The sequence below is a fragment of the Mugil cephalus genome, chromosome 3, assembly GCF_022458985.1.
Source record: "Mugil cephalus isolate CIBA_MC_2020 chromosome 3, CIBA_Mcephalus_1.1, whole genome shotgun sequence".
NCBI lineage: Eukaryota > Metazoa > Chordata > Actinopteri > Mugiliformes > Mugilidae > Mugil > Mugil cephalus.
In genome coordinates this window covers 5242984-5270657 of record NC_061772.1, presented here as the reverse complement: position 1 = coordinate 5270657, position 27674 = coordinate 5242984, and the positions used below count along the sequence as shown (strand labels likewise).

The window sequence follows — 27674 nt, the reverse complement described above, 5'->3', positions numbered from 1 at the left end:
GAACCTTCAAATTTATTATCCTACTGAAAAGGCTCACTGTTTTTACTATTTTAGGCAGCCGATTTACCCTTGAAAGCAGGTGGAGTCATCCCTAAGGCGAATTCTCTGAGTAACCTGGATCAAGAAAAGACTTTTAGGTAAACAATAGCTGTGTTGCTCTAACACACACTTCATTTTTTTCTCATTTGGTCTTGTAAACTTTTCTTCTGGTGCTCTCACTTGGCCCTTGTATTTTCCCTTCTTAACTCTTTTGTTGCACCTTCCCAGAGCTCCAGAGCCACAGTCCAAGGTGGCTGACGACATCGTGCGCTCCAACCATTATGACCCTGATGAGGATGAGGACTACTACAGGAAACAGTTGTCTTATTTTGACAAACTTCAGACCGGCCCCACCAAACCACAAGCACAAACAACGCACAGCTACCCCAGGTGCTGCTCCTATTGATAGTCCCATCCATTCAGGATACTTGAAGGAGACAGACTCCTTTTTATATTCATGCCACTTTACTGGGAATCACATATTTTTGGTTTTGATCTTATGATATAGGATGGAGTCAGTAGAGAAACCAAGTCCAGTGGAGAAAAAATATGAACCAGTTCCCCAGGTGACACCGTCTCTGCCACCAGCCACACTGCCCAAACCCTCAACTGAAGGTAAGATTCACTCTTTCCTAGCGAAGATACATGGGTATCCACAGCACACTCTACATAATAAGACATCACCCAAATACAAACACACACACGCACTACCAGAGTGACACACACTCTTTCTCTTTCACAGCCAAGCCTCCTGCCCGAGAAGACACTGTCCAGACCAACTTTCTGCCTCACAAGAGTTTTCCTGAGAAGGCTCCAGTTAATGGCACAAGTGAACAGCCTCCAAAGACCGGGGCTCCACCTACATCCAGCTACAACCGCTACGTGCCCAAGCCCTACACCACCTCTGCCAGGCCTTTTGCACGGATGTTTGACAGTCCAAAATTCAACCACAACCTTCTTCCCAATGACAAGCCGGAGATTGCTCCAAAGGTAGGCGTAGTTTGGCCAGAGGTTGTACGTAAGTCAAACACTGTTGAGCATATCTGTAAAGATAGGCATCCATGTTCGGGTCTATCAAAAAACAAAAACAAAGCTAAAACAAAGGCAAACGGACTTGTTGAGTATCATCAAGTAGCTTCTTCAGACTGGACTCAGTCCTGCAGCTGCCATTTTCTGACAGTCCTTTGTCTTGTGCTTTATATCATAAGACTAGTCAGGTTTTAGCTGGAGTGCTGGTGCAGTTCAATCATAAACATCAGATTTCAATGAACACAATGTGACACGACTCCACCTCTGGTGGAGTGAGGACAAACAAGGTCAAAGCACTTCCCAGCAACAAGGAAGGGCTTTGTATAAATCAATAAAATACCACATTTAACTCTCCTGCATTTGATTAGGGTCGGAGCTCTAGTCCAGTGAAGCCTCCCCCGCAGCCCCAGAACGCAGACCACGACAGTGGCCTGGACACTTTCACACGCACTATGGACCACAGACCCAAATATCAGCACAACAATGTCAACGCTGTGCCTAAGGCCATCCCTGTGAGGTAACGAACTCTGTCTGGACAGATTCGATCAGGCTTTGTTGGATATGAAAGTGTGACAGGAAAGATATTTGTTTTCCAGCCCCAGTGCCCTGGAGGATGATGATGATGAAGATGAGGGCCACACAGTGGTCGCAACAGCTCGTGGTATCTTCAACAGCAACGGTGGCGTTCTGAGCTCCATTGAAACTGGTGTCAGCATAATTATCCCGCAGGGCGCCATCCCTGAAGGTGTGGAGCAGGAGATCTACTTTAAGGTCTGTCGAGACAACAGCATCCTGCCACCGCTGGACAAGGAGAAAGGTAACTCCTTGAAAATGCATGAATGAGAAAGACATTTTCCATTTTCGAGTTTAATTGTGCATAAGACTCTAAAGTACTGTACTTAAAGAGACGATCGTCAATTACTGCTGGTTTAGTTGGTACTTAATATAATACGTGATATCAATGTAAAATATAGTGTCACTGTGTAGTGGTTGCTTTCTGTGACACACCTTCTGAGATTAGTACCTTAAACTGCTTCTGTTATTGGCTCAACAGAGTTTTAAAATGTGTTCATATACCATTTGTATAGAAATCCTAGTGGCTGTTGTGTGGATGAGGTACACCTTCTGTTTGTCCCCCTTTAAGAAGTCCAGTAAAGTCCATGTCAGTCAGGTCCAGATGAGTCTTCACTGTGTGGCCTGCTTCTGTTTCTCTTGCTGTGTCTTGTGACAGTGAATCTCTATAGGTGTATAGTGGCGATACAATGATCTTAAGTACAGGACACTGTCCAGCCCTAATCCTGATCGTGTCATTCTTTGATGTGAATCAGTATTTGATAATGCGCGACTTCTTTCAGTAGAAATCCAGCACCAACTTAGACTGAAGGATAAAACTTGTGAAACTTGTGTGTGTACATCTTGAAATTAAAGACATGCTTCTTGTCTGTGTTTACAGGAGAGACTCTGCTCAGCCCACTGGTGATGTGTGGACCTCATGGCCTCAAGTTTTTGAAGCCTGTGGAGCTACGCTTACCTCACTGTGCGTCAATGACCCCTGATGGTTGGTCTTTTGCTCTAAAATCCTCCGACTCCTCGTCGGGTATGCTGTGCTCTCTCTGTTCTTCTGGGGTCGTTTGGGCTGGCTTTGTGAAAAATTGATTTGGTTCACTGTTAAATCAGCTTTTACCCCTAGTTTTGATTCTCTTTTTTTTCCTATCAAACATCATCCAGGGATGAAATCTTCTACATATGATCATAATCTGAGAATCCATCTTGGGGGAAAATCTGTTTTTTTTGTTTTTTTTCTTAAGTATGGCTTCTGGTTGATTCATTTTCATCATTTATGCTGGTTAACTTATCCACGCAGTCTCATATGCTGTATCACTGTTTCTTTCACGTTCCATTCATTTAACCTGCTATAGGTGCAGTTTTTCTCTCTTTGCTTTCTTAACCATCTTAACAAGCTTCTCTCAGTTTGTTCACCATGCATGCATTGGATGCTTGGCCGTGCAATGATTCACTTTCTTCATGTACAATGATAATGCATGCTTTTCTGCTCAGAAGGATCTTTCTCACATAGCCACCCAAATCCTGACCTGAAGAACAAACGTCTTTCGTAGATCTTTCATAGAAATAGGGACACGGTCATGACCGATAATTCCCATCATTATCTGCATAGAAAGAAATTATACAAAGACATCTTGTTATCATGTCAAAATGCAGCTCTCTAAATTTAGTGTCTGTCTTCCAACGTGTTTTTATCAGACTGTAGCTTTAAAGTTTGTAATGCAGAGTGTGGTGGAGGTATAGAATGAGGGAAGGCAGAAGAAGATGCTAATACCGTAGATGAGCTCCCTCCCAGCTCTCACTGGGAGAAGCTATGTTTAAGTAAATCTCTTAAATGAACTATCTCCAGCAACACATAATTTAGATGATTACACTTAATCACCTGCTCATCACTTTAGGCTCTGCGCACCCAAAACATCTGAGTGACATAATGGTGCAGTAGAACAGCTGACCACTACATACATTTGTTTAAATCCACCTAATAGAATACTGTTAAACACCAAATGATTTACGGCACACACGAGATAAAAGAACCACTTACAAATCTACTTCATGGAAATCAAGACCAAGATAAACTGCTTGAAGGAGGACGTTATTACATCTGTAATGTAATCCAGTAAAGTGGGTTTAAACCTGAGAAAGGCCTGAGGTATATTCAGAAGTGGAGCTTCTGCTGAGGATAAGAAGAACAGAAGTATAGAAAGTAACTAATGTCTCCTTTCACTTGTCTTAACGCTGTCCTTGTCGTGCCCCGTCTTCAAATCAGTGGTAATTTTGGCAGTGGTCAGGATTAGCTGTTAATTAGCCTCATTTTAAGGATGAGACTTGAAGGGCTGAATGAGATGTCGGCTCACTCTGTTGTCCTTCTGAATTGTTGGAGGATTATCAGGCCGTGCCGTAATCCTCTTATTGTAAAGCAAGGCCACTCTCTGGCCTCCTATGTCCCCTTCTGTGCTTTCCTTCTCACTTTGCTTCCCTGACTCTCTCTTTTACTCCTATACAAGTCTCTGCATCTTATTTCTTCTACGTGTTTTCTGTACTGTGTTTTCTTCTTCATGATCGCTGTGTTTGTTAAAATACTTAAAACAGAACCACTGTGATACAGTTTAGTACTTTATAATGATTGATTTTCCACCATGAAGAACTGAATTTGATATTGATATCTGCAGAAACTATTATAGGTATACTGTAGAGGTGTACAACACCCGTATGTGTGTGCTGCTTTAATCAGTGAGGGCCCCATTTAGTTTCATTCATCTAAAGGCACATTACAAGTACTTTCACATATACATTTGTACATATTGTGCCTTGAGGATACACTGGAGTTCAATCAGTTAATTCAGAAATTGTATCGGCAACTTGTTGTTTTTAAGCAAAATTAAGTATTACATATGGATTAAGTAAATTCCTTAATTTGAGCTCATTTAACTTGACCATGCAGGTAAATATCTACCTGAAAACATCCCCATGGTTCCTTCAACGTCATAACAGTGATCCCCTGGGTTTCTTTGTGATATACATTCTTGTAGTTTGAGCAAAAAAGTGGACTAAAGAAATTAGTTTGATATGTGAGAAGTTGGCTTATTTTGCCTACCTGCTGATTTTATGTGACAGTTTGAGAGTATAAGAGGAATCATGGGCAGGTTGGAGAGTTGTTCATCCAGGTAGGAGTGGACAACTGTAGGAGGCCGTGAAGACCGGGCAGGTTGATGAGACCACGCAGGTCTGACATGCAGCACTCCAGGACATGAAAACAGTAGAAAGTTGTTCACATTCAGCCGCCTAGTTTATCTTTGATAACTTCATGTGTGAAATCAGCACAACTATGTGTGTAGTAAATACGTAGAAATAGGATTAGTAACAGTAAGAAGAACAGTTTAGAAGAAAGTTAAAACCTCCATCAAACACACTGGGAGGGAAACATCTTGTTCAGCGGTTACCTTTTTAAATGAAGTCTGGGACTGGAGAATATTCAACACTTTAAAACATGTTTAAAGCAAATATGTTTTGTCACATGTTCTGTGGTCGCTGCACTCTGTCAGTGGACCTCTGCCAAGCTGGCTGTGCTGGCTCTGATTGATTGCTGGAACTTTCCTCTTGGCACAGACCTGTGTGTTTATAATAGCAGTTAGACCCAGACCTCACAGTGGCTGAGGTTTAATTTGCTGTCTAAAAGGGTCTGAGGACAATCAATAAAAATATGAAAGAGCTTTCACTAGTCCCTTGTGCCACTGCGTTCGGATCTATGCCACAAACATGCACTCCACATGGCTTACAAAGCAAAGTAGATGTTGTCAAGCAGTACGTTTTTTTTTTTTTTTTTTTCTAAATGTGAACAGTAGGTCCTGGCTTCTTCTTCTTCTTTCTTTTTTTCAAAGGTTTGATATAAAGAGTAGCGGCTGGTGCTAACGAAATGTATTCCAACATGAATTTTACATAAAGCAGCTGTTATCATTCATCATCCCCCCATCTGTCTGTCCTCAGGTGACCCAAAAAGCTGGCAGAACAAGTCTCTCCCCGGAGATCCCAACTACCTGGTGGGAGCCAACTGTGTGTCTGTGCTCATTGACCACTTTTAAGGACGGACCAGCCGGTGTGATGTTACTGAGTGTGGAACCATGGGGGACTAAATGAAGAAGATGGACACGCACATAAACACACACACGCACACACACATACACACGCATAGTGTATATACACTGACGGATGCACTCCAAACATACAAACGCGACACACAAAGGAGCATGAAGAACCAGTCAGTGCTGTTTACTGCACCCATGGATGAAGGCGAGATGAAAGTTTCTCTTTAAACTGTTCCTCAATTTGAAGTTTTGATGTGAAATGAAACGGTTGATGCATGCCCCATGTCTCTGAGGACTGACACTATATATAAAGCAATGTTTAATGTAATTCTTACATGAATATAAATGGATGGATGGAGTTTGAGGCAACATACGTGCTTCAAAAAACTGTGTGTCAGTATATTTATGCTATATATGCCACCAGTATATATAGTAGTATAGGGAAGACTTACTAAATTTTTACTCATGAATTGAATTATCAGCGGACAGCTGGGGCTGAATATGAAGAATTATCGCCATGTTTTTCTTGTTTTTTTTTCTCCACATTGAGGGAATTATATTGAAGGTTTGAGGCAGGTGAAGACATTTGCAAGTATCTGGTGAAGGAAAGATGGCAAAACATGAGCTGGATATGAACCCGAGCAGCACACTCAAAGAGACGTTCTTCCATCACTCCTTCCTTTGTTCTTCCTTTTCCTACAGTAATCCCTTGTAGCTTCCTTTCTTGCCAAGCACCGCGTCTCTCCTTCCAGCCTGAGGGAGATCTATGCATGTTCTTTACTCAGGTCCAGTAGCATCTACACTTCCTTCCTCACATCTCTCTGCCTCTCCTCTGCGCCTCTCCCTCTGTCCTGTTCTCTGTGCACTCTAGCACTCACACACAAATAAGCAGTGATGCCTTATCTGCAGATTATTCACTTTTCATTAAAAAGATAAGTTATGATAAATTATGGTATAATGTCATTTGTGTTGCCATTTTTTGTGAACCCACTGTATAAAAGAAACTTGGGTTTAGCACACACAATAACGGTTGATAAAAGATAACAAAGGTATGCTCTTCTTTTATCTGCTATGCATTACTTAAAAACAACAAAAAAAATGAAAAGAAGTGGCTGTAAATAAAGCTAGCATATTGCCTTGTTTCTTTTGTTTGTAAATGAACTTTTTGTATGTCTTTTGTTTTTGTATAAAACTTAGAGAAAACATGTTTTAAAAAGCAAAGGAAAGTGAGCGTGGTTATCTTGATATTGTGAGATACCCTCGAGCCTTGGAATTGTAACCATAACAATAACACATCACACCTTTTCTACCATCATATTGACGCCATGTTACAATAAGGTCTTTTTGTGGCCACATACCGATCAGGAACTTGGCTTAAAACACATTTAAAACATGTTCTTTTGGAAGGGTGTGCTCTCAAAGTGTTCCCCTCACGGATTTGTGATACTGGATGCTATATTGTGTGCCCTTAAATGTATTTTTGTACTAATAGACAATATATTATGTATGGCACACCAGTACTGTTTTATTTTTAGATATAACACGGCTTTAATTGGTTATTAGCTCTTCACGTTTGGCTGACTTTTTTTTCCTCCTCTGCAACACAATTTTAAGTATACCACTGTATTAATAAATAAAATCATTTTTAAAATAAAGGCTGTCTGAAAAGTTTTTTTTTTTTTAACTGCAAATTTAACCTCTTTTCTTTTTTCTAAAATAAGCAGCTGTGATTGATGTATTTTCTCACTTATAATGATGGCGGTTGCTATTAGGCTTTCTATTATACATCATTTTGATAAATGTAGGGAAAAATGTTCATCAGATCCACTGGAGCTGTTTTCAAATAGCCGAGAGTCTGAAACTCTAAACTATCCAGTTCCCTGCCACATGAGATAAATTACAGCTCCAAACCAGTTTGCTTGAGATCATACACTTTGGGCATTTTTAATTAAAAATTACGCCGTGTTTGTTCCTTGTTAATTTTGTGGTTCTATTGTATTTCAGTGTTGATCCAATAAAGGAATGGTGCACCATGCCATTCCCACGGATCACCGCTAGATGGCGCAGATGAACTACGAATAAGTGACAAAAAATATTTTAGACCTTTAGACCTGCATACGCAGACTGTAGATCATTCAAATTATAGGTTCATATAGAATATGTCTAGAGAACTAGACGGTCCTAATTGATGACAAGTAATTAAGATATTTGCCCACTGAACGGATTTTTGGAGGATGTAGAGCAAGAAGGAGAACGTTTATCTGATTTTCTCTTAATCTGATATTATTTGTGGAAACATCATTAAAATAACAATATCTGTTATCTTCACTTGATTCTTTGGAAGGTTTGGAACTACCGGGTCTCACCAAAGCACCAAGTAGCTACAAACTGAACCCCGTCAAGACTTTTTCTGTAAATTAAAGAGCAGGGAGTCTGACTTGTAGGAGCTCTTATGGTAAAAATCCTCCTCAGGTGTGTCGCATACCTGACAGGACCAGCCTGCATGATGAAGGGCAACACGGAGCCAGTGTTAAATGACGATGCAGTCCTTCTGCAACACACTGCGGCTGCAGCTGGGCCGCATCAGTCACGTTGAAGTCCACCTGGACTTAAATTTTCTTTAATGTGTTTTTTTTTTTCTCAACAAAAGAACATTTTAGAAACTGTTGTTTTTTCATGTCTTTTGTTATATGATGATCCTCGGCTGCACATCAGGTCCCACCTGATCCATCACTACATCACTACATCACCGGCCGCGCTAACAAATCACAAGCAGTTTTTTTTTTTTTTTTTTTTTTTTTTTTGATGTTGTCTTACAGTAGGAGAACCCACCTCCCCCTTTTCACGGTCGTAGTAAAACAGTCTCCCTGCAGCTCGCCGCCATGTACACGCACGGAGTGGCACATCTCCAATGCGCAGTGTGCATCTCCTGTCCTGGCTCTGAGATCTGCTGTCGTCTGTGAAAACCACGGCTGGTGCCTCACGCAGAAGAAGAAGAGGAAGGAGGGAAGGAAGGAAGGAGGAGAAGGAGAAGCGTTGCTCGCTGTTCGGACACTCAGAAACCGTCAAATATTAGCGTGATCTTCAGCGTTTCTATTTTTCCGTGTTTTAATCTTCGAGGAGTGCGCGCATCTCTCGCTTTTGAGTTGTTGGGGGAGCCTGCACAGGCGAGCATGACAGCATGACAATGGTGCAAGGCTGGCTGACAGCAGGATGATGCGTTTTTGTTTTTTGTTTGTTTCTTTTTTGCGCTTTGACTTTTGAAGAATGGGATCTCTGCTGGAGCACTCAAGGACAACTCCGGAGGTTTATTTAGTAAATTCTGACTTAAGCGTATTCGTATCGTCGTTGTGTGTGCTATGTGCTGTGGTAAACATCTGGTGCCTGGTCCAGTCCTCTCTGCGCTCACCTTTCTCCTCCCCTCAGCCTCGGCGCACCTCTAATTGGAGCGAGCGTCTTAATTGATGGAGATCATCCACGTCGGGCACTGACCTCGAGTTACACCGTTCGCCAGCTCACTGCGGGTGGACACGCGGCGCTTCTGCTCTTATTTGGATGCTATTGTGCTCACACTCCACACTTGCGTTTGTCTAACTCGGCTGCTCGCTTCATTGACAATGCCGGTGAACGCGCTGCCTCGCGGCGGCAGCAGCAGCATGGGCGGCCCGGGATCCCTGAGCCCGGCGTCGCTGTCCCGGAGTCTCTCCCGGCTGAGGGAGTACCGGACCCGGACGAGGATCATGTTGGCTCTGGGGGTCTCTCAGATGGTCCTCGGGAGTCTCATCCTGGCTGTCAGCTTCGCAGCTCTGGCTCTCACCACATCACCCAGAGTCCGGCACTCCTGTCCCTTCTGGGCAGGTTTCTCTGTGAGTACAACAATGACACGGTGCTTGTATTTGAATCACTCATCATGTCGCCTAAGTTTTCCCAGCTTAAAAAAAAAAAAGGGTGTAATACTAAAATCATAAGCCTATTTGAGAGACTAACCGCAAAAGCTTTCCCCTGAGTTGAAACATTTAAACGGGATGTAGTGATTCCAAAGAGGTCCAGATGTTTTATTCTCATCCAGAGAGCTAAAATAATTGTTGTGCCGTTGCCATGAAAAATGGGAAATGAGGTTTCTGAATGGATTTTAGAGGATGGAGCCAGCCTTTTGCAATTAGCTGAGGATGCAGAGCCTCTCTGGTAACCAGTGATACCATGGTACCACACACACACACACACACACATACACACAGAGGATATTTTTAAAACGACAGTACTGGAGCCTTTAATGAGCGTACAGTATGATACCTCTGGAAGAATCACCACTGAGCTGTTGTTTTCCTTTATGTGAAATTTCTATCCTGGCTCCTGTTAATATTTATGAATACACACTTCCTTGATTTTCTGCCAGAGACCCAGAGCAGGCCTGGTCCATTAATTATAGAGGCAGTGGGGCAGAGTGCATGGGTGAGGGGAGGTCTGTGGCATCAGGGCCATCTGTGTGTGCATGTGAGAGAGAGAAAGAGGAGGGTGGAGGGGAGGCAGAGCATGTGTTTTTTTGCCTGTTTGTGTGGGAGTGTATGGTTACAGGGGAATGGCAAGTAACCGCTGGGGTCGGAGTTCAAAGGTCAAAGCACATTCTTGATCGGTGCCTCGAGCTGATTGGTCTGAAGTGTGGAGGGGTCGTCGTTGGTCTGTCAACCTTTGTGTTATCTTTGGGCACCGAAACCTGATGCACCGTTGAGATGCACGTACTGAGAAAACATCATCGTCTCTGCTCTTTATTTGTTTGTTCCACAAGTTTTACAAGTTCCCAACGCACATGTGTCCAAATGTTCACAGTCACCCATTTAGATTTCAGAGAGAGAAGCACATTTATTGAAATCCGTTGTCCTCGAAAGGCATAGAATGAACCTCACAGTCTGTTTCACCAGTATCACATAAACTAGCATTTTAGGGCTAATGGGAATGTACTGCACCTGTGCTCAAGTGAGACACATCAAAATGTTTTTCACAAGGCTAGAGTTGTAGATTATATCAACCGACGCTGACTCAATCAATGAATAGGGCAAAATGAAGAGAAAATAATGTTGGTGAGCAGAAGGTCGGGACTGGCTGAGTCAGGTGTATACACACCTGCAGCAGGAAACGTCAGCCTCAGTCGTATCAAAATCCAGACGCGTCTGAGTAGGTGACAGAAGTGTCTCCAAGGCTTTTGTTCAAAATATATGTTCTGAAAAATAACACTAGTCAGGTCTGCCATTTGGCCTTATGTGTCTTAATACACCGATCAGGCATAACATTATATTGTGTAGGTCTCCCTTGTTCCTACAAAACAGTTGTGACTCATCGGAGAATGGACATGGGTCTTCTGAGGGCGTCCTGTGGTGTCTGGTAACAGAATGCTGTTAGTGGAGGGCTACAGATACTTGATCAGTTTGGGATCTAGTGAATTTGGAGCCCATGTCAACACCTTGTGCTGTTCTTCATGTGTTTTTGAGTTATTCCTGTTTTTGTGTGTGTCTGTGTCAGGCTGCATCCTGCTGTGGATGGCTGCTGCCATCAAGGAGTGTCATTGCTATGGGGTGGGGGTGTCTGGTCTGGTCTAGGTGGGTGGTTCATGTCTAAGTAACATCCACATTAATGTCAGGTCCAAATATTTCCCAGCAGGACACTGACTAGTTGCTCAGTGTTATTCACTTCACTTGTCAGTGGTTTTAATGTTGTGGCTGATAGAAGTATAGCAGAATAAAGTGCAGCATTATTTGTTACTGGAAAGTATCCAGAAGGTGATTTCATTACAAAAGTACGTCTTGACCAGTAATTTTGTGTGGGTGAAAAACAGGAAGCCTTCCACAGCTCAGTTGTTGGATATAATCATGTAAGACACATGTATATGAAAACAACAGCTTCATTTATAATTGAAGTTTAGTGGGGTATGGTATTCCTTCTCTCCAGTACGATGTGTGTGAGTGATGTCTCTAAGCAGTTAATAGTCGTCCTGGTGGTGAGCCAGACGAAAAGAACTGGAAAGGAGGTCGCTGTATGAATAATCGTCCCTAATGTGTAGACTAGCTGAGGTCTCATCTGAATTGTGAAGTGTGTTACGTCACAAATGTGGCTCTTTGAACGTGAACATGTAGTTTGTGCTGAAGCGTGGGGCCTTGATGTCGTAGTTCCTGCCGTGCCGCTGAACTGAGCTAATGATGAAGGTGACAATAAATCACCTCCCAAACCTGTGTGTGTGCTCTGCGGGAGTCTGTGCATTCACTGTGAGTCACCATTAAGGATCTCTGTGTGACGACTGGTGCTGTGGGATTTCATCAGAGTCGCAGTGAGAGAAAGAGTAATCTTGACTTCCTACAAAGAGTGATGAGCGATGACTGCTGAGTGCAGCCTGGCTGTCTCTCCTCCTCCAACAAACACACACACACACACACACACACACACACACACACACACACACACACATATATTTATATATACATACAAACACACACACACTCAGCAACATTAAGTCACATTTGCCATCTCAGTGTTTTGCATATCAGTTGATCTGTCTCCCTCATCCCTATTTTCCACACTCCGGACAAAAGCTTTTTCACAGCTTTGATGTTCAGAGTCATCTTTGACAGCGGAATATCACACAGGCACATTTAGATGTGGCTGCACACACACACACACACACACACACACACACACACACACACACACACACACACACACACACAATTGGCCAACAACTACTCCTCCAAATATCTTGCTCTTTCTCGCATCAGCTCTTGTGATCATCCCACACTCCTTAAACTCTTCATCTCTGCTGACATGCAGCCAGTCTCTTCCTGTCGGTGTAATTTCGTAACAGAAGCCGAAGCCGATTTGTTCGGACGAGCAGGGCCTCGCTCCGCCGCTGCGGGCTGAGCGAGGCCAGGTTATCAGCGGGTTCACCTGTTGGCTCTGAATCATGCAGCCCTGCCAGGTTTGGCCGGTAAATGAGCCGACGTGGCCGCGAGAGCTAAAAGGCCACTGCGGCTGTCAGCGGCTGGCATGCAGGACAAATTACCGTCCACCTCGCGTCTGCGTGAGTTAAGCTTGGAACCGATCCAAGCGTCCAAACACAAACTGCCTCCCGAGGATAAAATTGCTTTAGACATAATATGTCTATGTATAAATCCATCACAAAGACATATTGCATGTATCATTTACAAATTCAGCCTCTCTGTGCATCATCACTGAGCTCCAGAAAGGGATTTACTTCACTCCTCCCCCGCTCTCCCGGTTCTGTAAAAGAAGAGAAATGTTGATTTTGTGTCTCCGTCTAAAAGTAACACTCTGACATCTCAAATCTACCGACAGTGCCTTAACAAAGACGGCTTTGGATGGCATTCTTGGTGTTTGTTGTGAGGCGGCTCTTCCTGTGTTTCCAGCCCCAACCGTCAGCAGATTCTGCACTAATCTGCGGAAGTGTGTGAACACAAGTGTTTTGTAGGGGCTTGTTGTGTTGCAGGGGGATCTTTGTCTTTGAACTAAATGTGGCAACACAAAAGCCATGTGATGCAGTCAGTTGGTCAGGTCTCTACAACTACTGGTTGGAGTGTAAATCCTGCTGTGGAATATCTCAACATCTGCTTGGGATGACTTCTCCTGTACTCTGCATTTCATGCTAGTAAGCAAATACAATAAGTTGCCAGACGAAGGCAGTGAGAAGAATGTTGGATTATGTTGCAGCTAGTCAGTGTTTGCTCACTAGGCACTGAGAACCTGAAATAAAATCAGAACATACCAAACCTTTCAGTTATTTCAGTTCATGAGGTGCACTAGTGAAAATGACTGCATGACAATATGCACTGCACTCAATCATTCAGTTTATGTTCAAAGAGTTTAAGTGTAGTTTGTGGTGCTGTTGAACTGTATTGAATCAAAGACTAAACTGTTGCTGTTATTTAGCCTAGCCCACTGATTAGCATGGGGTTGTCGAGTGATAAAAGCATGCGTCAGTGCAACACAGTACAATTCAACGCCACTCCCTCTTAGCTGTCTTAGATAAATGCCAATTGTTGCTATTTTTATTCTACTAAAATAACCGTCCTCCATCCTTTACTCAGTAAGCGCTGGCGACCTGGAATAAAATCAGAACAACCTAAAGCTTGCCTCGCTTTTATCCCTGAGGCAACTTAAATGATTCATTTCATCTTATTTAACCACCAGCTGTTATATACTACCTCTTTTATTTAAGTTTCCGTTTTGTCTATCGTACATCTCTTTTTCTACTCAGCTTACAAATGAGGCCTCAGTCTCTAGATACTTTGCAGAATGCAAACAAATCTGCCCTAAGTAATCTAGTATGACTACTATAAAATGGCCGTTGACTCCTGTATTGATTTCTGTCTTGATTCTAAACACAACACTGACTCCGTAGGGCCTTTTTATGTTTTCTCTGGCTTAAGACTTGAAAACCAGAACATTCCAACTGTTGCAGGCAGAGACAGATGACGTATGTTTCTTTTTTTAAAATAAAATAGTCACCTCACAAGAAACAAATTCACTGGAACTCTTTTGGGTTGCGTGTATCTACTGGACATTGTTCTGATGAATGGTCTTGGCGAGGAACAGATCATCTCGAGTCACAGGTGAAAACAAAGATGCAAAGAATTTGATATGATTAGTTCTGTTGTTTCTGCTTTTTTCGTTGGCAGCAGGCGAGTGTGAGTCATCATTAATTAACTGGTGGATTAGGCTTAGGTAGTATCCTGGCAACAGGTCTTAAGACACCAACACACTCATGCGCTCATACGTAAGTGCAGTCCGCAGTGCCAGTTTGAAAATGTGGTGATTCTGATGAAAAGGATTTCTGCGTGTTGCATACAAATGAAGTGAATTCGGATGTGATGGCTGTCAGGAATACTGACACGGTATTTGTTGCGAAATGCTTCGCTTTTGGTGTCGCGCATGGCTCATAACAACAAAGAGGAGGAGTGTTAACATTACATTCAGTCGGCGTCTCTCTGCCTTCAAAGTGAATGTCTGTAGTTTCACCTCGGTGCCAAGTGAATGTGAAGCATTTCTGAGCTGTAAGATTTTAAAGAGAGGTCTAAATGAGTAATAGTTTCAGCTCCAGTCAAACTCTGGATAGTATGATGTAGTGCACAAATGTCTAAACTTACTGAACGAACTCAAACTCTCTGCTAATCCAGTGTATGTCGACTGTGGACTCCTAGGTAGAGATAAAGTGCTTATTCTAACCTAACAAAAACTTATCAATTAATAGTTTCAGGTAATTCCATATAAATGAAAACATCATTTTGAACAATGTTCTAATAGACCCCTCTGAATACTATGCAGTCATGTAATTTATTTATTTTTGTACTGCATGTATGTGAAGCGCTGTTCCATCTCAGAAATCTGTTTCAGGTCTGTATAAAATACTCATCAGCATAATGCGGAAACCAGTAAAGAGTCACTTTACAAATAAACTAATTGCAAAACATTTTCCCACTTTCTTGTGGAACCAAGTCCTCCAGAGCTGATTTACTTAGCCATGAGTTGTAAATCTTCAGGGATTTAGTTGGTAAGAGCGAGGAGCATTAGATGTAAAATCACAGAAAGATGGCCAAATGAAAACTTTACACAAAATTATTCGGAGTGATTTGCATAATTTTCAATGCTGTGAACCCCAGAAAAGATATTAATATTAGATGCATAGTACTGTGAGTGGAATGGCCCTGAAAGGAATTACAAGTTGAGGAAGAGTCCAGAGGAAATCCTCCTCACAGATGACCGCTGTCGAAGAAAGTTTTTCTTCGTGGTTTAATTTGATTTTAAGTCACAACTGTGCATTGTGAGTAGTGAAACCATGAAAAAGCCCAGCAGGAAGTTGCAACCAGTGCAGCTGAGGCGTTGCTCCGGGACTCAACAGACAGAGAGCTCAGTATTTGTTGGTTTGGTGCAGCCATTTATTCTCAGCTGTCAATAGAGGACGTGGCTCCTGGGCCCCTGTACTCATCTCTTCAGCTTAGATTAAATGGAGGCCGTGGTCGGCACTCGTGCTCCCAGACCAGACCACTCATGTCTCGTCCCCCCTCGTCTTAAATCTCACGTCGATCAGCTAATAAGATGAACCGCCGCATCAATCACCTGACTTGTGTTTTTATTCATTTTTGCTGGAGCCGTTGGTGGTTTCTCAACATGTCTGCGGTGACCTCACTCTAGTGGTTAATGCAGGCGGGCGGTGTGATGATGTCATGTAGTTTTAGCGCCCAGTCCATCCTGAGGTGTTGCTCAGCTGCTGTAATTCACTTTCCTTCTGGACCTTCCATAATAAGTAAGTAGCACTCAGGCTGCCGCTGCTCATTACTCCGAGGACCCTCCAGTGCATCCTGCCCCCACTCCAGTGTCACCAGTGAGCACCGTAATGGTGAAGAGAGGAGCGTGTCCCTCCTAGCATCACACACATGCACGCAGCGAACGCTAATATTTCAAGTTGCCAAATTCATTTCAGCCGTTAGACGCCGTGGGTGCTCTTTGCTTGTGTTTCGGGGCTGTTCATAATCTGTGTTTGATGCCAGGAACAGGGTGGTCCGGGCGTGTGAATCCTTTGTATCATACCGTCCTCGCTTTCTTTTCCATATTTTATCTAACGAAGCAAAGAAGCAACCTAGCTGGAAAACCTGTACCATGCCCATTTGACAAAGCGCTCATCTGTGAAGTGGAAAGAAAAAAATAAATAAATGTTGGGGTTGTATTTCTGTGGGAGATCTGACAGTGTTAATTGTGTCCACTGCTGCCTGGTGTTGTGTTCTTTGAGGGGACTGAATAAAAGGAGCAGCATGCTGAGGAAATAAGAAAGAAAGTTGACTGACATATATTGAAATTACTCTTATGTTAAACAAAGAAGAGTGAAAGATATATGTTACCATCACACTTTGCAGGGGTGTTGAATCATATGACGTCAGAAGTGTGTTGACTTGTTACAAAACTGTACGTTCAGGGTTGTTTGGAGTCGGTCTGTGTACATGTCTGTATACATGTCGGTATACATGTAGTCTGAATACATGAACTGCTGCTGCTGTTATATTCTCACAACTGTGTTACAGTCTGACTAGTAGGACATCCCGAAAACCAATTTTCCTCTCCATCTAAACTGACTGCCTTATTTTTTTATTATCTAACACGAATGTTTAACCTTCACTGTGCAGATGAAGTATGTTTCACATTCATCCGCTCAAGTGAGAGGGCTACTCTGTGAATTTTAGCTCAAGACCTATTGTGTATTAAATAAATTGGAATAACTTTAATTTTATGCTACCTTTCTAAAACAAAGTTACAAGGTCCTGAGCCAAGCAGAAATTTAATTAAAAAGTACCAAATTAATGCACCAGAGTAACAACAGAATGAAAAAATAAATAAATAAATGAAGCAACCCCAGTGCTATGAGACAGACCAGCACTGAAACAGGCCAGAATGAATGGAAGGAAGCTATTTAAAAATAAGTCACTGACTCTGGATTCATCGACTTAGAGTTAGCTACCTCATGTCTTTTGAATTAATTACTTACCCTACACTCTTTGTTTTTCCCTGACCATTACGCAGATTGTGTCTAATGACTGGTAGTTTATTTTCTCCTCATTCTCCTAATTTCTTGTTGGACTCTTTGTGGATGACCTTTGCCTGTTTACTCAATCTTCTGCCTTTGGCCAGCTCCTTGTGGTTTATTGATTGTGTTGATGCTGTGCACCATATCAGCTTGAAAGTAAAGCTTGCTCTTTTTTTTTATTTTCTTTTTTTTTCCAATCTGTCTGATTCTTGTGTCCTGCGGGCCTTGGGTCCTATTTCTCCAAACTGTCACACTTAGAGATTAGCTTGAGCTGAAGGAAGCAGGACTGCACAGCCTTTGGCGCCGAGCTGTTAAAAGACAGACAAGAATCAAAAACTACTCTGAGATTTTGGGCCCCTTGTTTAGTCAGGTTAGGTCCTAAGGTTGGGCCCAGACCTGACATGAAGCAGTTGATATTGTTTCTAGAGTTTGGTGGAGTATTGAGGACAATTTGTGTTATGGAACTTTTAAGACTGGATAAAACTCAGCTCATCCAGCATTTATTGTCTCACAGGTAGGACAGTAAATCCCTATTTATACGAGACTGTTCTGAGTGAGCAATAGATATTTTATTTCATGGTGTGCACCATTTGTGGTGGTGATAAGAAGATGATAAAGCTGTAGCTGTAGATATGAGGATATGAGGGACGGTGATGAACTTGACCTGGGTCCTGGATGTTTCATATGGAGCCATTCAGTCTTCTCCTGTTGCTAGTGGACGTTCTGGGCTCTGATTGCTGAGTTAGCCCTCTTGTATATTTCTCACTCTGAGTGTTTTATCATGAAAAGAGCACAACATGAAAAACATTTATATCATATGGACGGAGCAAAAATTATATCTGTGTTTCTGCTGCTCCATCTGGATTCCCGTGATGGTCCAAGTCTGCTGTCAACATGTTGATTTTGTTAGATTTTGCTAAAGAAGCCTCATCCTGTGACATTGTGTATGGCAGCTGGCACTCGCAATCTCTTGTTAGGTCCTACTGTCTCCTTAACAAGCTAAGCCACATGATGAGCAGGATGAGCTCAGATTTAGCCACCCAGGCAGCACAATTTACTTTGGTGAGCTGTGTTGTATAGTGCAGGTTTGTTGCAGAGAGCTTGATGAGCTGACCGTCCATTCTGATGTTGTTGGAGTGGAATGAACCAACGTTGTGGATGGTGTTTCCTTGTGTTTCAGTCAATCTCATTTAAGTTTGGGGGCCACATAAGGTGATCGCAAGCTGGCCGGACCGGCAACACAACAGAATAACAACAAAACGACAACTCCAGATTTTCCATTTGTTTTAGTTGAAAGACGAACAATTATTTACTAGATTTTTTCACAATGTCTATTTTCCTTTGCATTTTGTTCAGCTAGATCTGTCAGTCTGTATATTCTTATGTGTGTGGTGTGAGAGAGAATTCTTTTTTTTTTTCGTATAGGGAAACATCTTTAAAAAAATGGAGAAAATCAATTGCAATTTGGCATGTTGCTGTCTTCAGTTTAGTCCTGGGTCTCAGTGTAGTGTTCTGTCCGCTTCTCTTACTAAAACAGTGGACAAATTAGGAACAGCAGCTATTTATTTATTTATTTATTGAAAATTTGCAGTCTTCCATATAATTTTTGCAAATTTGTGCTGCGGGCCAGATTAAATCCTCTGGCGGGCCACTTTTGGTCCCATGGGCCGTATGTTTGGCATCTCTGCTTTAAGGCAAACATCTGTATTGTATAGTTGTATGTTCCCAGCACAGCGGTGATAATGCTTGTGCTTGCTTGGAAGTATGGCTTTATAGCTACGCTTCAAGTTCAAAAGCAAGTGTGATGAAGGAGAAAATGTATTGTTTTACAATTTAATTAAAAGACTTTTTCTGTGAGCAAAGTACACAAATTATAAAAAGTATTTTTATCTTGAGAAACACGACTGGAGGAAATGTTTACACCAGAATGATCAAACACATATCTGTACTTGAACATGTGTGCACATGCGTTACATCTCCGCAGACACGCTCTTTTGTATTCAGATGCACTTTCATGCATGCCCAAATGCACGCACATAAAACAAAAACAGGCTCCATTATGCCTCATTTTGATCTTTGTGGACTGAAGCCGGTTGATGTGTGATGAAAGCTGCAAGTTTTCGGTTTTTCAGGACGTTTTCGGTTCCTGAACTGACCGCTGTGAATACATCAGAGAAGGCAGAAAAGAGGAGACGGAGAGACGGGGTTCACGTGTCTGAGGAAACGGTTGTTGTGTTTTGAATGCATGATATATTTGTACGTGCACACATCAGAGATCCGTCCCTTTCCTTCCTTCCCTCTGCCGGCCCTGTTTGTAGTGTGCCTGTGTGTTAGTCTGACCTGCGGCCCGGGACGTGTCAGACAGAATGCTTGATGCTGCACTTCTTTACAAACAGCTTGGACCCGGCCGCCAGCAGGTCTGTCTGCAGACTGTTGAACAGAAAAGGCCAACAGGGTGGAAGCTCACAGGGAGGGAGGGAAGTGGGAGACGATCAGAGGTAAACGTCTGCCATGGGATTCTGTTCCTTCGTTGCTTGTGTATAATATGAGAGCGTTGCACTGAAGTAGACGCTCACTGGTAGCGCAACCATATGACATCTGTGCTTTTCTTCATTCTTCAGCTGTGTTCATGTCAGCTCAGAGCAGCTTCGTGAACAGAGACGTCTGCTTCCTCCTCCATTGCTCAGGCTTTGACCTGAGCCAATATGTTTATTGAGCTTTCTTTTATATATATGCAACAAAGCGCTTTTCAGTGGCGTGCTGCAACAGGTCAGCATCAGTGCGAACCTGCGATAGCAGAAATTCAACAGACAAATGGAGCTTTGTTGATGTGACATCCAGCCTCTACCTGTCTTTACTTCTTCCTGGTGTAACAAAGCTGAGTGTCGACCTTCCCGGCTGCTTTCTGTAGCTGATCAATGGGAAAGCCCGCTGACTGGAGGCTCTCTTTGTTCTATGATTAGCAACCAGTGATGTGTTTAATGGTGCTTTTATGTGTGTACACATGTGGGAGGGGAGGTTGTAGGTGCGTGAATGTGTCCTCTGTGTACTTGTCTGTCTATACAGGGCAAGAGAAGTTTAGTGATATACAGTATCATCCTCCTTTATGTGTTTCAATGCAGACCACACACACGCCGTGTACACAGCTGAGCAACAATGTGGTAATTTGTGTTTGAGGCAGGCTACAGAAGACAGAAAAGGAAACAGGGAACTTTTATCACCGCTCTCGGTGCCTCACGCATCCCAATGAAGTAGCCATCCTTTCTGCTGTTTGAAGTAGTCTGAAGAGGTTAATCAGACAGTAAGGCAGATAAATGAATAGCGCCAAGACGACCTGCAGGATTCGAGTCAAAACGTGTTCTAAAAGCAGAAAACTTGATTTGGGAATCACAGGGACATTTCTAATTGCGCAAATTAATAATAATTAAAAACAATCCAGCTTTACAGAATATCCCTGCTCAAAAATTTGTCAGGACTTTTCCCTCTAGATGTAGAATGAGATGAGTCTTCACTTTAACTGTAAAGACTAAGAAAGTGTCCATATGCTCAAAGTGAAACGTAACTGTGTGATTCAGGTCACAGAGAAATCATTAAATGCTTTAAAAAAACACCTTCTTCGGGTACTGTGAAGAACATCGCTGATGGTTCCAAGAAAAAGTGGAGAGAAGTATTTTGTAGAGTGATTACTCAAATCAAGAAGTAAGTAAGAAAAGACATGATCCTCAGTATAACCCGGTGGGTATGAAATCTGCCTGTTTGGATGAAAGAGCCTTGAAGAGAAATTCACAAGGTCAGAGGTAAAACGTTTAGCAGCAGTTAATGGCGTACAAGGGGTCACGCCGTCAGAGGGGGAGTTTACCATGGAGGAGAAAACACACGCGCGCATGGCCATTCAGCATCCAGCAGTGATCAGATTTGTCACCTAATGCATAATGTAGTCAGCATTGTCTCCCAGCAGAGTCCAGCAGCATAATCTTCGAGTCATTTTTCATTTTAATAGCCTGACTGATGCATTTCCTCATGGATTCCTGCTCCTCCTGTTGTTCCATCAATTCAGATGGGACTGGCTGGAGCGACACGGGCCAATAAGTTATTCTCTGTACGCCTTCCGAGGACTTTTCGCGCAAGTGTGTGTATCAGTGTGTAAAACATTAGAGAAGAAGATGGAGAAGGAGAGAACAAACTGCGCGACCGATTGATCTGACAGGCTAACACGTCTGCCTTTTAGAGGAGCCACAGCCAGAGCTGAGTAACGGCAAAAGCCTCCAGAAGAGACAGGTTGGGTCCGATTTTCTCTCCACAGCTGAGGTGATTTGCTGGAAACATCACCCTGCCTTGTGGCTTCATCTCAGCCTTTCTCTCTGGCAGCCTTTCAGTATTCCCTTTGGTTGTAGTTTCCCTTTTTATTATCACATAAACAGTGAAATATGTATCTTCGTCCTCATATTGATGAGGTAAATGTGCGGATTTGCTTTCATTCCAAACTATGTTGACGTCTGCACCCAAACATGAAAACCACAGAAACTTGAACTCAGTTAGTGTGTTAAACTTTTGCTCCAGCATTTCGACTACGACGATTCACTGGCGATCCAACCTCCAAACAGCAGGATAAGACTATTACAGTGCACTGTAATAGAGTTCAGTCTGATTCTTGGTTGGTGCTGAGTGTGTGGGAGGCATCGTGTTCTTCTCTGTTGTGCTTCAGACAAACAAGACAGTAGAACTGAGGTTAATAATTACTGTGTTGCTTCCCAGTGCAGTTGCACCTTTCTTTGTAGACTCATACTCTCATATAGACCTATAAGACTACATTTTAAATTAAAAGCCAATTTGGTATGAACCGCCTTTTGTCTTTAAATAATATAAGTGCCTTTGCTGTTAGAGTCAACTCAAGCAGTTAAAGTTGAGTCTTATTCAGCACAGTTTTTGCTAATGGCAGGATTTATTAAAAGACATTTTTTCTAATTTAGTCTACATCATAGATTTCACTTTAATGGATGTTGGTTGTATTGGCACAGCCCCTGAAACCTCAAAACAATGAGACAGCAGCTTTTAAAATGTGTTGGCTATAGTGGTGCAGTGACACAGGTCTTTCTCTTCCTCTCTTCCTCCAGTGATAAGGTTCAAATGAAAAGGCCCAACAAATAAATACTTTACTGCCATTATTTAGTGGTAAATCTTTCACTGACCACTTGTTCTTAACTAAAGTAATGGAGTGACTGAAACTGTTGCAGTCGTCCTGCCTCCCAACAGTTTACACATTTACATCTTTCTGTTGACTTTGATGTGATGCATTAGAAATACTTCACGCCTTTTTCGGGGGATCAGTTTTTCCTCATGGTCTCTGGCTACAGGGAATAGTCTTATATAGACTTATTTATACCCATCTGTCCTGGGGCACGTGTGGATTTCGGTGGGGTTGCTGTTTTTTCCTTTAATTCACAAGTTGATTTTTCCTCTTTTTTACTATTTGGCCTTTTAAAAATACTCTAAAAGAAAGAACAGATCTGTTTTATGCCGAAATAAAAGATGAAGAGAGAATTGCGGCAGACTTCGATCCTACGCTGCAGAGAAACACGGGGAATGTGGGTGTTTGCTCAGCATGAAGGAGGCTGGCTGCCCCCGGGCCATTAGCTCCTCCCTCAGGTTGATATTTCAGCTCTCTCCTCTTTACCAGCTCCGAGTGCTTCTTTTGGCAACGACTCAGCTTGGTTAGCATGCCTCATCCCCCACCCACCCTCCGATAATCTACACCCTTTTTGATCCGACTCGCTGCCTGTCTCTGTCCCTGGAGGTTTTGTCTCTGTAGGATCCACGCTTCAGCTGTGGCTGTGGGAGTGGGAACACCTCTGGGATTTAACTTTTAAATTTCAGATGGAGGGTGGGAGGGGGTTAGTGCTTAGTAGGCAAAATGAAGGATCTATTTCAGTCTAAAGCATTGCGCATACAGTAAGACCTTGTGTGGATGTTTTTCTATCCGTCCTCTGTGCATTTACGAGCACGTCTCGTTCTGAGTTTCTGCTTCAATATCTATTTGCTGCGTATCATCTTTATATATGTATTTCCTTTTCTTTAGCAAACCGATACTTTAACTTTCCCTGTTCAGCACAGGTCTCCATCAGTGCCTCAGCACCGCAGTGTGTAACCTAAAACGATGCGGCCTATGAGCTTTTTCTCTCATCGTTTCATGTCCAACTGTGCTTAGTCAGGGAGAAACCAGAGCCAGAAAGTCCTCTGCATGAAAACTGTGTGTATCCTGGAAACCAGCCTGAACTTCCCCCACCCACAACGTTTATGTTAGTCCGGGGTCGCTCTGTTGCGAACTGATTATGTCCCACAGGAACATACAGGTTGCATTAACGATAAAATGGCACTATGCAGGTATCGTTTTCTCTGTATCCCGTTGAAATGTGCCATAATGAAAACCGAACGTCGTGCTATGCCAGGCTGGTGTGCTAGCGTTTCAAAGACAAATAAATATAAAAAAGTATTTGCTGATCAACAGAGAGACTTGCAGTAATTTTTATCTGCATATCAGTTGATTTTGCTAAACAATATGAAGATGTTACCCTGCGCTCTGAAACTGTGATGACTGATTTAGGAGATCAATTAATACAGTTTTCTTTAATGTTTAGGTAGAGTGTATGCGCTCATCAGTGCATGTGCATGCGCTCATTCAGGAGAATTCTATCAAAAGACATCAAATCTGAGCAGATGTGCACCAGCTTGTAATACATCTTTACACACCTCTGCCGGAAGAGATTCTTTTTTAATTTTCCTTTTTAGTGTGGCTTCCGCTGTACAGCCATCTAAAGGGAAGGCTTGAAATTGAACAGATTCCCAGCATGCACAGTAAAATGATGCAGCATTAGAGGTTTTTTGCAGGCATTTCAGCATAACTGATTGTTATTGTCTGTGCAGGAGATAGCGATACCTGAAGGGGACATGGAAGGTGAAATAACGAGCAAACATCGCACACATTCACATTCAGTCAGACACAGACGATACAGAGAAATGTAGTTGTTGTGTTATGTTACTATAAGAACTGTACCAGATCCATGCAAAGCTACAGCCTGCAGTACACCTACAACAAAAGAAATAAATAAAACTCAAATATAGTTTTTAAATTCCAAGCATCTTGACACTAAGACTAAGTCTCTAAATGTGGAAAAAAAGAAGCAGTATCAACGCTGATTGTGATCTTGTCAAGGGCGGTTACCACGGCAACCAGTTACTATGGCTTGCTTCCAGTCAGTATCATTTGAAGGTGGGGAGGGAATCGAGGTGTGTGTTTGTGTGTGTGTGTGTGTGTGTGTGTTTTCTCTGTCGCCTGCTGAAATGAGCTTGAAGAGGGCAGAAGAAGCTCACATAAGAAAGAGAGCGAGAACTCGTAGCACATGAAGATCAGAGCAACGGGAGGCTTGTCATGGGTGAAATGACAGACAGGCTGCGTTAGAGAGAGAACAGGGAATATGAAAGCGACGCCACAACAAAGGGTTCAGAGCAGAGTGACTTCTATTAGCGGGACGAGGAGGGAGAGTGAAATGTTTTGGTTGAAGTCAATTACAGCTGCGGTTCAGTGGACTAATGAGTCTGACCGTGTCTCATGCCTCTGTGTTTCTCTCATTAGCTGGTACTGGAGGGGGGAAAAAAAAACAGTGTTTTGACAACTCTTGTTCATACACGGCGTGCGTATGTGTGTTTGTGTATGTGTGACCAGCTCATAACCTTCCCCTGTACTTTCTGCAGGATCCAGTCGGACCAGATAATAAGTGCGAGGCCTTATTCTGTATCTATGACTCACTGCGTTTCTCAGTTCCCAGTCTTGTGTGCTTCTGTCTGCGTGTGCTACATCTTATTCACCATCGCTGGTTGCCCCCAGCAACGCGATCAAGCCAAGTAGCATTTTGTTGGTAGCGAGACGCTGCATCACATACGTCCTTATAAAACGTTGCTTGTATTAGAGAACTTTGGTGTTTTCGTTTAAATCCAAAGTGATTGATTGCTGGTGCAGGAAGCTGTGGTGAAAAACAAAGTGAGGTGGATGAACTGGGCTTAATGTCAAAGACAGATGATTTAACAGTGAGGCCACATGAATTATGAATTTCATAAAATAAATACACTTTCCTATTTGGTATCATCATCGTCACGTCACAGTGATGCAGAAGTGTTAAACCGGTAAAGATGTTTTTCTTGTGCTGCTTGCTTTTTGTCCGTTTGCTCATGTTTTTCAGCTCAGTACTGACGGTAACTGCTCAAACTGAAGGTGAAGCTGAATAAATTTATGTAGGAATTTAAACAACTCTGCTCTGGTGATATCAGTATCCAGACTGGAAAGATGAACTGATAAGTGTTTATTTCTGTGGGTGTGTGTACAAAAGTTGAACTAACTTGTACTGGTGAGTAACATCGTTGATGTCTGAAGGTTGTTCTACTAATTTAATGTCCACTACTGCTAAGCGGAGACAAATCAGGTTTGTGAACCACCACCTTTAGTGCAGCAAACACCGGATTCCTTTGTTGTTAAGACTCATCTGATCTTATTTTTAGAGTCCTTCTGCTCGGTGAGTGGGTTGATCAGAAGACTTGAAAGGAGACCTGGATGCATGTTTGAGTCTAGTCTGCGTATGTGCGAATGACGTAGCCCTGGTTTTTGAACAGCTACAGTGATGAAACAACAGAGAGGATGGGCTTCAAACATTGAGGGGCGGCGGTTCTTTTGAAACACGACGAGTGAGGAACTGATCAAAATGTCACACTGTTGGAAGAAGTCGAGAGGAGAACTTTATACCTTGGCTATGAATGCGTGTTGCTAGAAGAAGTGTTTGGCACTGTCAACTTTTAGACTACGTATAAAAGAGCACTATTGTGTTTCCAAAAGTGACAACAAATGTATTGATACAGTTATTAGGCCAGGGGTCCCCAAACCTTTTTCATTGTGGGCCACAACAACTTTCCTTTCTGTGATGGGGGGGCCGGGGTCAGTCTATAACAGAGAATTATATGGGCCAGGCTAGCATACCGCCCCCCGTAGCGGGTCTCATAGAGTCAGTAATGTTAAATCCTTTGAACACCGACACTGTATCACTGCAGATTACACACAATCAAGCCTCAAGTGGCCACTCAATGAACTGCAGCTTTTTGCACTTCCGCATGGGCTTCATCACTCAGACCCATTGCTCAGACCCGGATGTTGACGCCTGGGAGGAAGGAAGGGACTGCTTTTAGGTGGGGGCGGAGCAGCACACCTGCAGCTCATTGAAAAGGGTAAGAAGAGCAATTTGGCGACTCCATGGGCATCAGAATAAGCTGCTAGATTTGTCAGTACTCGCTTTTTTTTTCTTTTTTCTTAAGTCGCCAGAGGGCTTTGAATAGTCGTTAAACATAGCGCGCATAGCGAATAAGTTGGTTCGGTTACGAGTAAAGACACGTCAGAATATACCATTGTGTGAAGGCTGAAGGTGAGACACTTTTATGAATATAATTAAAATATTATATTTATAACAATATATATAACAATATTGTTGTATATAATGAAATATATTTAGAATGCAATCCATTAAATACGGATATGTGATATGAGGAAATTAAATTTTTTAAAAAATGGCTGAGTTTAGATGCAGTCTGGGATCTTAAGTGGGCCACTCCAATTGGTTTGACAGCTGGGACTGTCTCGGGGCTGGTCGGGGGATTCCTGTATTAGGCCACAATTTTTTATTTTTTTTATTTTGCACTGATCACCTTTTTTCTCTGAGGTCTCTGACTCCTGTCTGGAGCTTTCTGTAGACGGTATCAGACAAACACACCATCTGGATCAATCACTGGTGTTGCGGCCAGTTTTGGAAGCAGAGCTTTTAGAGTCAGCATGCTAATTGACAACACCAACTTTTTTTTTTTTTTTTTTTTTTCCCAGAGTGAGTTACAAAGTTGTGTGTGATGTAGCATAGTGTGTGTTGTCTCGGTGGAAATTTATAGGGGGACAAGATAAAGCAGGTGGAAGTAGATGTCGTCTTGCTTCACAGCACTGACTTCATGTTCCAGAGCTCTGTGCAGGTGTACATCTCTACTACATCTCTGTCCATCTGTAAACACACTTGCTCCTTTTTCTTCATACAAATTCCACAAGAATAGAAATGTTTATGCAGCATGTCCACTTTGATCTGAGGTTATTTGCCAAATATTCCATTTGTAGATTGACAGACATTTTATTTGCTGCCTTGATTTGATTTTCTTATAAAATGCAGCCAAGCAAATGCGAAAGTGTTTCACTGCTGCCGACATCTCTCCGACGCTCGCTCCGCTCCTTTTGATACAACTTGTAGCCCTGTTCACAGTTTGTCATTAGAACTGCAACTGAATTTAAGGGCAGAGAGGAGCGTGTG

At 42.6% G+C, this 27674-nt stretch overlaps 2 protein-coding genes across 11 annotated transcripts in view; both read left to right on the top strand.

The window, feature by feature from the left end:
* tjp1a (tight junction protein 1a) overlaps positions 1-7369 on the top strand; it is an 86423-nt gene extending 79054 nt beyond the window's left edge. For 5 of the 8 annotated variants that reach the window (XM_047581720.1, XM_047581719.1, XM_047581721.1 and 2 more), the window contains 8 exons: positions 55-137; positions 268-429; positions 548-654; positions 782-1029; positions 1437-1585; positions 1665-1885; positions 2522-2665; positions 5617-7369. In XM_047581720.1, the coding sequence (XP_047437676.1) occupies positions 55-137; positions 268-429; positions 548-654; positions 782-1029; positions 1437-1585; positions 1665-1885; positions 2522-2665; positions 5617-5711 (1209 nt within the window). In that variant the 3' untranslated portion in view covers positions 5712-7369. The remainder of the gene's footprint in view (positions 1-54; positions 138-267; positions 430-547; positions 655-781; positions 1030-1436; positions 1586-1664; positions 1886-2521; positions 2666-5616) is intronic. The other 3 variants (XM_047581726.1, XM_047581725.1, XM_047581724.1) reach the window with 2 other exon arrangements.
* Positions 7370-8523: 1154 nt separating this feature from the next.
* fam189a1 (family with sequence similarity 189 member A1) overlaps positions 8524-27674 on the top strand; it is an 84452-nt gene continuing 65301 nt past the window's right edge. The window contains exon 1 of one of the 3 annotated variants that reach the window (XM_047581706.1): positions 8524-9580. In XM_047581706.1, the coding sequence (XP_047437662.1) occupies positions 9332-9580 (249 nt within the window). In that variant the 5' untranslated portion in view covers positions 8524-9331. Of the gene's footprint in view, positions 9581-26593; positions 26754-27674 lie in introns of those variants that run through there. The other 2 variants (XM_047581707.1, XM_047581708.1) reach the window with 2 other exon arrangements.